The 11,065-nt window shown below is 48.7% G+C and overlaps 1 protein-coding gene across 1 annotated transcript in view; it reads left to right on the forward strand.

Annotated features, from left to right (window-relative positions):
• The window catches only part of Slit3 (slit guidance ligand 3), a 597,086-nt gene that overhangs the window by 486,978 nt on the left and 99,043 nt on the right, over positions 1-11,065 (forward strand). The window contains exon 12 of the mRNA XM_013347495.2: positions 2,075-2,146. Within this exon, the coding sequence (XP_013202949.2) occupies positions 2,075-2,146 (72 nt within the window). The remainder of the gene's footprint in view (positions 1-2,074; positions 2,147-11,065) is intronic.

Consider the following 11,065-nt stretch of genomic DNA (forward strand, 5'->3'; position numbering starts at 1 on the left):
AAAAAAAAAAAAAAAAAAAAAAAAAAAAAAAAAGAATATGACCAGCAACTGAACAGAGACACCCCAGGGCTCGTGAAGCTGACCATGTAGGGTAACAGGATGGAGAGCGTTTACCCCAGACCTGTTCATCCGATAATACATTCATTCAGTGGGTGTTTATTGTACTAGACCTTGCTCTTTGTCCACTCTAGAGACCCAGCCATGGTCGTGCCTTGTAACATCATCACATTCAGGAAAGTTAAAGGAAGAACATAAAAACTAAGCCTAAAGGGGCTGGAGAGAGAGATGGCTCCGCAGTTAAGAGCACACTCACTGGCTGCTCTTCTAGAGGACCCGGGTTCAATTCCCAGCTCCTACATGGCAGCTCACAACCAACTGAAACTCCAGTCTCAGGGGATCTGACATCTCTTTTGGCCTCTTCCAGTCACAGACATAGTGAACAGACATACACACAGGCAAACCACCCAGACATACAAAATATTAGTAATAATAATAATAAACTAAGCCTAAACAAATGTGTAAATAGTATGAGTTAACGTAAACATAAGTGCTTGGGAAGAAGCAAAATAAGATAATAGATGGTAAAAAAATCTTAGCTAAAACATTGAGGAGACTTCTGCAGAGCTCCGTGCTTGGTCTCAGACATGAAAGGCTAGTGAAAGTGAAGCCAGACAGATCCGCGGGCCAGCACCCTCGAGGCTGACACATAGGCAGGCGGGTGACCCGCTAGGTTTGAGGATGTTCCATACCAAGGCGTGAGGGACTGCCTGAGGACCCCTACCCCAGCATACCTACCCCCGCCCCCACCGCCAGCAGCCTGTGCCACTCTAGAAGCCCTGGCATCCATTGAGATGAACAGGCAGTGGCATTCCTACATTTGCCACAGTGAGCAGTGGGACATTAATATGAATTACAAATGTGCGCCCGCGCCACCATGCTGACTTCTATTTAGTCATTAATTTGTTGAAGCATTAATGAAACACACCCGCAGGCTGATGGAGAACTCACTCTTCACTCCCAGTGGCTTCTGGAGACGGGAGGCAGTGGGGGAGAGTGGGGCCGATTTCACACTCTTTTGCCATTTCTTCCTCCTGATATTTGCCTCCTCAAGTGACCGTCAGCCCAGAGTCTTGATTCGAGTGGGAATTAAATAATTGCATAGCCCGTGTCCTTAGACCCGAGAAGGGATTTTAACAGACGCAGATCAAGCCCTCTTTAGCTTTGTTTCCTGATCAAAGAGGAGGCTCGACCCCATGGACAGCAGAGTCTGTCAGGAGATGAAGCAAAGAGAGGCCCAGAGAGTCTCAGTTCTAGGTTTATGGACCTGCTTGGAGCTGGGTTTGAAAGGTGAACCCATATTCCTTTCCCAGGCTTCTTAACTCGTCAGACACGAGGCCTCAAAATAGCAGGGGGGAACACTGTGGATCTCAAAGATGAAATGAAAAAGAAAAATCCCAGTTCCTTTCTACTTAGATCTGAGAGAATGAGACAGGCGGAGAGAGAGTGGAAGCTGCCATCATCTGAGACAACGAAACTCCTCAGCCTCCCCATTGAGCCAGGCCACCACTCAGCAATGCCTGCACCATCTGGAGATGCCCCGCATCCCTGCAGCCCCCGCTGTCTAGATGGGTGATTAAAGAACTCCGCTCAGGAATTCCTAGGATGCAGTGGGATATTAAAAGGAAACATTCTATAGGCTAGCTCGGCCTGATCAATACCCATTGAAGACACAGGCTGGCCTCCCACACTGCCACTGTTTACTGTGGGGCGTGAGTCAGGCTAAGCAGCTCAGGAGGTACCACAAAAGGCTCGCTTCTTCCTCGTGGTGGGGGGGGGGGTGATGTGCCAGACTGGGCTGGAGTGCAGCAGGATGGCGCCTGCCTTAGCTCCAGGTCAGCACCTCCACCCACACAGGATGAACTGCCTGCCTGCCTCTGGCTCCCTGATAAGAAGATGGGATGGATGGGATGTGGTGGCCCAGGGCGCCAGGTGACCTGAGATCTGGCACCCAGAACTGGCAGCGGTGATGGCCTCCCTTACGTCCTGCTGATTGCTGTCATTTGCTTTCTTCCAGGGTGCTCTATGGGAACAAGATTACAGAGATTCCCAAGGGACTATTTGATGGGCTGGTGTCCCTGCAGCTGCTGTGAGTAGAACCCGGCTACTTTTCCCATCTTTGTGACCGTTCCTTTGCAGACGGAAAATGTTTAAGCCGTGCTCAGAAGCGTTCTTTTGACTCGATGCCTATCATCCTGGCACCAAAGCCTCTGTGCATCCCGTTTCCCCTCCCCAAGGTTCGTTTGTGTGGCCCCGAGAGGCAGAGTTGGCAAGTGTACGTACACACTAAGGCCAGTGTACGTAAGCCTAGATGATACAGTCCGGAACCCTCGCCCTAGTGTGTGTCAGGAGTGGATTCAGGACTTGAAAATGAGAAAGAAACCGAATCCTGCGAGAGGAAATGTCTTACAGAGGTGTAGGAAGAATCTAGGAAACTACAACCTTCCCAAGGCAAACTCCAAGCTGAAAGCCAAAACAGCAGCCCGCCCATAGGCATGTGACCTTGTGAGCGGTGTGGGTGGGGAGAAGCCATTAGAGAGAAGCCAGCAGTGTGACAGTCTGGTTACAGAGGAGGCTGAGGGCAAGTGTTTATTTCACGTAAAGGAAGATTGTTGCCTCAGGTTTTAAGCTTTGGGTTTATTTATTTGTTTGTTTTATTCTGGTCATTTGGGCTTAAATGTTTGAAGGAGATAATTGAACTCCGATGTGGAGAAATAAAAAAGGAATTCAGCTTATTTTAGAAGACTTGATGATGAGCGAGAATTATCCCCGGATTATGATTAGGTGGTGGCTACAGTGTTATGAATTGGGCACTGCGCGTGCATGCGAGCCTGTATGCGCGTGTGTGCGTGCGTGCGTGTGTGCAAAGGAGTATATGACTGTCATAATTCCTGTTGGTATTAAGAATTGACCTTGAGTACCCTATGAGCATTAGAGAATACCTACTCTCAGAGAGGTAAATGACTTGCCCTGTGTCACACAGCAAAGTAAGCGTAGAAATTGAGTACTCTCATGGTCACGTTTCTAAAGGCTTCGGCTCCCTCAGTAGCACATGAGAGGATTTCACAGGCCTTCATCCGAGTACAAACAGATTTGCATGTAATTTTTTTAATTGCCTGTCTTCAAACAAACAAACAAATCCCCTCTAAGTCAGGCAAGGTATTGTGTACCTTTCATTTCAGGGCTTTCGGAAACTGACACAGAGTTATGAGTGTAAGGCCAGGCTGGGCCACGTTTGGTGTATGAGGGAGGAAGGGAGAAAGATGGATCACCTCCAATTCCCAGGGAAGAAGAGGCTCCAGACTCCTTGCCTCCCTTGTACAGTTAGGAGGTGCCAAAATCTAAGTTTACGGATCAGGTGGTCCAGCCAGATCTCTGAAAGGGGAGAAGGCGCAGGACCAAAGACTCTAAGTGGTAAGGTGGGCGCAGGTAGTTCTGGCTTGCAAGGACACTTCTAGAAAGAAGTGAAGACTTCTTCTGACCCTCCCATCTCATACCTTCACACACCCTAAACTCCCAAGTCCCTGGGCAGATTGCCCCCAGGCTTATATACCAATGCGAATCGTGTTGGAATGAAATGGCCATCAAGATTCTGGGCTGTGGATCCAGTATCACAACTATCTGCTGAAAAACAGTGAGAAAAACCTCTCTGTCCCCCACATCTTCCTGCTTCTTCCTCCACTTCTCTCTCATTCTGCCTGGTTGTAGGCGAACAGATCTGTGTTCAAAATTCCCCAGCCCTTCCCTAGCCTTTGAGGCTGTTTTGTAGAATGGCATACCAGGGCTCTGCAAGGGTCTGGGTGTTTCACAGATGCTGTTCTTTGCTCCTAGCAGAGAAACTAAGTTACCACTGGTTAATTGGAGCCATTAATCCACAGAATAACAATAGCAAATGCCTGGAGGTGGGGGTACGGGAGAGGGGTGCTTTGGCCAGCCAGGCTGGTGTGAATGGCCTTTTATGATAGATGCTGAAAGGAACAGGTCATGTCCCTCTCCACTAAGGAGAGACGGACTGGACATCAAAGTGCCGAGCACTGTGAACGGTGTGTATCAAAAACTCTTAGACCAGCATATTTTTAAACAAAGGAAATGTGTCCCTGCTACAAGCTGACAGCAGTCAGGAGGTTGCAAGCCCCCCCTTCCCTGGGTTTGAAAGACAGGCCAGCTGAACAGCACCACTTTGAGCAGATGGAATTGACTAGCTAGGGGGTAAAGACAATGCTTCTCCCTCTGTGGAGACCAGGAGTTGACACAACTCAGGCTGGCTTGCTTTCCAGAAAGAACCCGCAGGCAGAACCGGAGTCCGTCATCTCTGGTTCTGGCCTGTTGTTGAGCAGTTGGAAAGCAGGTCCCTATTAGATCGAATTTAGGGTTCAGCAGGCTGTAGATTGGATTTCTCCTCATTTGGCTGCAGATAGTCTGATAAGAAGGCTCTGATTAGAATACCCTGGATGACTGGGTAATTGCATCTGCTTTGACTCCCCGGCGGTCACTGGGAGTTTTGTCTCCTCCACCCCCTTCCTCCCTCTCTCTTGAGTGATTGGTTCATCTCAAAGTGGAAATGTCCCTTCCGTGCCTAGGGGACCTGGATATTTTCTTTCTGGCACTTACTGTGACACTAACAAGGACCAAGTGAATGTTTGTGCTTGCTTATTCTGTGCCCCCTTCCCTTCCTGCTTGCTCTGGACTTAGCTGCCATCCTTCCAAATATGCCCAGTTCAGGATATACCCAGCCAGGCAACCTTGGCAATCTGCTTGCCATGGTACTTTGGACAGGTGATCAGCACTAATAACACTATCCTAGGCATGCTGGGAGACTTCTCCAGGCAAGCTTTAGCTGTCCTGGAGTTGACCCTGAACTTGATATGTTGTCCTCTGAATCCTCCTGAGGGTTACATCCTTAGTTTAACATCCAAGATCTCAGGTCAAGTGAGCCTACACACCCACACTCTCATGCGCGCACGCACACACACACACACATGCATGCACATCCACATGAGCGTGCGCGCACACATACACACACACACACACATACAGAGTTCCTAAACCATAACACATGAGTATAGATGTTCCAGCTGGTGCCGCAGTCCCAACATGGCTTTTCTGACAAATCTGCCTGTCTTCCCCTTCGCTGATGGCTTCTGCGATAAGTTCTCGCTGCACAGTTGGAAGTTGAAAAGCTCATTCTTAAACTGAACCTCAACCCTCATTTCTAAGAAACTCAGAAGTCTGTTTTCATTGCCCTCAGATGTTTTTGAGTAGCTGGCGGACCTCTGTGTAATTAATCCTAAGCGGGTTCAGTACCAGCAGCCATTGCCTGAGTAAAGATACACTCATCGTTTTTGCCTTCGTTGCTCAGGATGGGAGATAGGCTATCAGCTTCCTTGTTCAGCCTGGCTGCCGGGAAGTTTGTGTGAACCCAGGGAGGGACCTGAGAAGCCAAGGTTAGAGCAGAAAGTATCACCTGCATGTAATCCTAAGTGCTTTCCCTGTACCACCACCCCCTGAGCTCTTAGGACATCTGAGGTGATGGGCATCTGGTCCTGTGTGGGCAGCCAGCAGGTAGGCATGCCCTTTGTAGCTTAGAGGCCCATCGTCTGCAAGGCAGGAAAGGCAGTCTGTGTCGCGAGGGCTGTCATTTCCTTCTCTGATGGGCAGCTGCAAGCTGTGCTGTCCCAGCCTTCCCTGGGGAAAGAAGAGCTTTCACTTAACACTCATTGATTACATGGCATGCCTCGGGAAGTCACTGGAGTTGGGCGGGGGGGGGGGGGGGACAGTGGCCTCAGAGATGGAGGCTTTTCAACCTGCTCCAGGAGGTTTGAAACCAAACCAGAATGCCTTCAGCCTAGGTTATGGCACCTGTTGTTCAGTTTTCTTGGAAGGCAGACAGAAGCATTGGAGGCTCTTGAAGTTTGCCAAGCCAACATGGCAATTACAGAGCAGTGAACCCACCTTCACTCCACATAGATCACATCCCCTCACAAGCAGCTTCACATGCACTGCCTGCTGCTGCTGCTGCTGCCGCTGCCGCTGCCGCCCAGAGCACCTAACAGTGATGGAGTAGTTACGATGCCCAGGACGGTGCTAAGCAACGGCAGATGCATAATCTCATTTAATCTTCTCAACAATGCTACAAGGAAGTATTTTGATCGAGCCCCATCTTACAGTTGGGGAACTGAGGGTTAGTTAACTTGGCCTTGATGGCTCATATATAAGTTTTAAGACCAGGAATCTAGGAGCTCACGTTTCCAGGGACACAGAAATGGTGCTGGGTGGGAAGAAAGGGGTCCTCTCCTGCAGCAGAGACAGCTCAACTCAGCCATGCATTTTTATGGGAAGAATTCCCCCCTTTGGTGTGAATCTGGCATTTCCTCAGGAAAGCCTCGAGTTCTGGAGTGTTCTGTGTAAACAGTTTTCTCTTCTTAAAGGCCTGATTAGTCACCAGGTGGCAATCATAGGAAAGTGACCACCCCAGTACCTGTGTGACAGGGGGTAGAGCTAGGCAGGGTCACTTGATTGCCCAATAGCTAGGTCATAGCCCTCCCTCTAGGCCCCAGGTCGCAGCTCTCGTCTGATTCTCTTAGGAAAACCTTACCTGTTCTCAATCCTTCCTGTGTCACTGGAGTGGATAGATTGGCTGGCGTGTTTCCCAAACAGGCCACCGGATGGCGATGCTGTATGCTGCATGCTTTTGTTTCAGTTCCATCTGGAATCACCATGACAACCCAAGGCCTGTGACAACAGCATAGCCATTAACGGGAGAGAAGGAAGGAGTCACCTCTGCCACCTTGCGAGTTGGAGAGTTCCTCCCGTGCCCATTCACAAGCTCCAGGAGGAGTCTGGTCATGGCCAGAGTGCCTCTGTCCTGTGGCACTAGAAATCAGTCATGTCTTCCTCAATCTGGCGTCAGCAAGTTGCTGAAGGTCAGAATTAGCTCCCCATATTTCATAGGCGAGAGGGACGTGAAAAGAGATTAGTCCTGTTACACTTAGTGGATAAGGAAACTTGGGGTGACAGAGGGTTAATTCTAATGACATCGCAGAGCAAACAGGCATATTAATGAGAGAAAGATGCCTGGAGATCCCCCAGCTTAGTCAGGGGGCAGTAATAGCTCCCTTAATTGGTATCTGTACTAATACTTTATGCCCATGTGTAATAGCAAATACCTCTCTGGAGACACAGTGAACATTTTAATGGCAGAGAGCCTTTATAATGCTTTCTTTAAAAAGTGTTCTCCCCTGAAGGAGCCAAAGAAAAGGTCATGCCAGGGGCTGTTGGTACTATCTTTCTCCTCCCATGAATCCGTGGCGTGCACGTGTTTGTGAAACAGAAACTGAGGCGCAGGTTCAGGAAAAGGAAGTTCGTGATGCTGCTATTCTGGCTGGGCTCATTCCTGTCTCCCAGGGGGCAGGGGTTCCTGAAAGAGCTTCAGCCCTTCTCTTGGAAAGCCCGCTGCACTCTTCGCTTGATGCTGGTTTTCTGAGAAGACATTGCACTCTCTGGAGTCTGGTCTTGGCATCTGTGGAAAACACTCCATAAAAAGGAGGAGTAAGGTGACCACCTCTTTCCACAGACCTTGGGGCAGGTGTACAGAAGATAAATACAACCCAGACTGATAGCTCTGGGCCACTGAACCAACATGTGGCCGGCTGGAGTTGCCAAGGTGATTTTAATGCAATTTATCACTAAACCCAACTCCAGATGTTAGTGTTTTTCAAACCCTGCAGTAAAGGCCTGTGAGGATAGGATATGAGCAAGGGTAGTGGCTATCGGTGGGGCGTCAGCAGCCTTTGGAGAGAGACTGCGCTCTTCTTCACAGATCTCAAGGGGCCCATCTTCTCCCCCATGCGCCACCCCCCACTACCACTTGAACCCTGAACAAATGAGGCTGCAAGCTGCTACTAGCAGCGAGATTGTCTTAGTCTTTTCTGACAGGCCAGGCCAGTCCCCTAGCAGGGCATGAGTTATAAGAAGTGCTTCCATACCTGACTTGGGGTATTTCTTTCTCCCACTAAGCTCTGGCTTTGTGTCTCCAACCCTGCTTCTCCCAGAGGCGTCTGTTTCTGGAGAGGATTATCTCCCAGCAGCATCTTTATGTTGGGTAGTCTGGGGGGGGGGACTAATGCCTCTTGACATAAAACATATGTGCAAGTCCAAAGTGCTCCAACGAGCGGGGGTAGAAGCCTGTCTCGGGGCTAACGTGCAAAAACACACACCCACTATCTGGTGTGCCGCTCTCCTCTCAGTTCTCCAATGGGAACATGGCTCTTCTTGGTTTGTTATTGTGAAATCATCACTAAGTTTGATGGGGAAGTCTGCCTCTGCCTCCTCCTAGCCTTTGGTGACTCCTGCTTCATCTTAGTCAGGGGTTGGGTAGCACAGTGGTTAGACTAACGGACCATCCGCAGGTCAGGGAACGCTACTCCGTTATCTTATGCCTTTGAGACCTCACAATGTCATCTGGAAAGTGGAGACAGCAGTTACTATGGAGGGCTGTGGAGGGTTAGATAGTTGTAAGGTGTCAGTACAAAGGCTTAGTGTGGACTGATCTGTCAGGTTACTGTTCACATCGCCTCGTCAGCCCCTTGATATGCGCATGGTTCCTGAGGTTCCTTTAGTAGGTTGGCCCAGAAGCCCCAGAGTTAGTTCTGCTCTGAGGACAGTTGTGCACCGTTGAGGGGTCAGTGTTTGCAGCTGGGAAAGAGGCCTCTGGAATGATGCAAATGAACATCCCAAGTATAGAGGATGTTGTCTCTTGGTTTTCTCCCATAATGCAGGGAAACTTCTTATGGAGGAGAATAAAGAGCCATGAACACCATCTCCCTCACCAGCACCTACCTAGCCCTGAGCATGGAACCCCAGCCTCACAAAACTATAAGATACAGAAACTGCCAGCTTCTCTGAGTTACACTAGGGTGAATATGCCAAGCTGAGGTGCCGCCCTCCTCCCAAGAAACAAACAGGGTCTCCTAGACCCAAACAGGCCTCTGTCTACCCAAAGTGTACCCCATACATCTCAAGGCTAGCAAAGCTAGGCATACACCAGAGATTAGCGGTACAGATAAGAGAAAACGCATGTAGATTTCAGGCAGAGGATGGGAGGCGAGCTGTGCAGTCACACAGGCTGAGGTTTTACTCATTGTTGGGGAACTTGACCAAGTCTGTCATCATTCTGACCCTCAGATTCCTTGTCAGAAAGACTGAGATGATTGCAACGCTGTTGTGTGGGAAATATTTGGCACATGGGTGTGGCCACCACACATGACACAGCCTTCTTGCCGTCATTTCTAGAACTATTTACATTACTGATCCTCAAAGGAGGATGAACCAACTCAGATCAAATACTGTAGAGGTCTTTCCTCCAAAGAAAGAGGTTTAAAACGAGCCCATGTCCATCCTCCAATTGCTAAAAGTCCATTGCAGGTACAGTTTGAGTATTCCTAATTCAAAAAGCCTGAACACTCCGAAACATGAACCTTTCTGATCACCTATATGACATCACAGGTGGAAAAGTCCACGCTTAACCTCACATGACAGATCACACAGTCAAAAACAAAACAAAACAAAAAAGCATGCAAAACCATTATAGAAAAGGTTCTGCAGGCCTTGTATATAAGATGTGTATGAAACATAAATAAAGATAGATTTGGGTTCCCTCAGCTCTCTCATTATACATACACAAGTAGTCCACAGTCTGAAATTCCAAATACTTCTGGTCCCAAGCATTTTAGATAAGGGTTGCTGAGTCTATAGTCTTTTTCTTCTTCTTCTTCTTCTTCCTTTGTTGCTTTTCAAATGCCCTCATCTCTTGCCCATGACCAGATAACTCAGAGCTCCTTTTATGGCAGCCAGACTGAGATGAGTAGCTGCCAGTCTTCTTCCCCCCAAAGAGAAAGAGCAGAGGCCGGCTGCTCGATCTTGCTGGTGCTGAAGTTCAGAAGGCCATCCGCAGCGTCTAATTCTCCATAAGCAGCTTAATTTTATCTCTCCCGACACCTCCTCATGATGCCTGGGGGTGCCAAGCAGCTGGTAGAGGATGACTGTCCAAGAGACTGCGCCCTTTTCTGTCTTCTTCTGCCCCCTGTTTCGTGAGCGCTGCACCTTGAGCTCTGACTCTTGGTAATTCGGCCAGCCTGAGTTGTGTTACTATTTCACCTCTTTGCAAGAACATCTCATGCTGAGAGATGTAGGAACAGCAGGAGACAAAAGAGCACCCAGGCGAGCAAGGAAGCCAAGCTGGACCTGGTGAATAAGTATTGCCAAGATCCGCATAGTCTAGGTAGACTCTACATGTAAGGCAGAGTTGCTGCTTCTCTGTCCGTAGAGCCGTCTTCCTTGTCTGAATCAAATACTTCTCAGAACCAAGTATCGCTGCTGGACTCATGAATCTGGACTAGGGTGTCAAGTCCAAAAGCCTTCTCAAGCCAGGAAGCTTCAGGGGAGGAAGGTCCACAGTAGGGAGGCATGAAGACTGTGGCAGAGAACATACATCCTGCCTGTGAATGTGTCCACTGCACAGCTGCAACACCAGAGCCATTGCCAGGGGCTTTGAGATTTGTTTTCTAAAAAAAAGCAAAGATCTAATGTATGTGTGAGCGAGCATGTATGTGTGTGTGTGTGTCTGTGTGTGTGTATAGTATGTGTGAGTGTATGTGTGTGTGGTGTGTGTGTGTAGTATGTGTGTGTGGTGTGTGTGTAATATGTGTGAATGTATGTGTGTGTGGTGTATGTATAGTATGTGTGAGTGTGTGTGTAGTATGTGTAAGTGTATGTGTGTGTAGTGTGTGTGTAGTATGTGTGAGTGAGTGAGTGTATGTGTGTGGTGTGTGTGTGTAGTATGTGTGAGTGAGTGTATGTGTGTGTGGTGTGTGTGTAATGTGTGTAGTATGTGTGGTGTGTGTGTAGTGTGTGTGTAGTATGTGTAAGTGTATGTGTGTGTAGTGTGTGTAGTATGTGTAAGTGTATGTGTGTGTAGTGTGTGTAGTATGTGTAAGTGTATGTGTGTGTA

The sequence above is a fragment of the Microtus ochrogaster genome, chromosome 7, assembly GCF_000317375.1.
Source record: "Microtus ochrogaster isolate Prairie Vole_2 chromosome 7, MicOch1.0, whole genome shotgun sequence".
NCBI lineage: Eukaryota > Metazoa > Chordata > Mammalia > Rodentia > Cricetidae > Microtus > Microtus ochrogaster.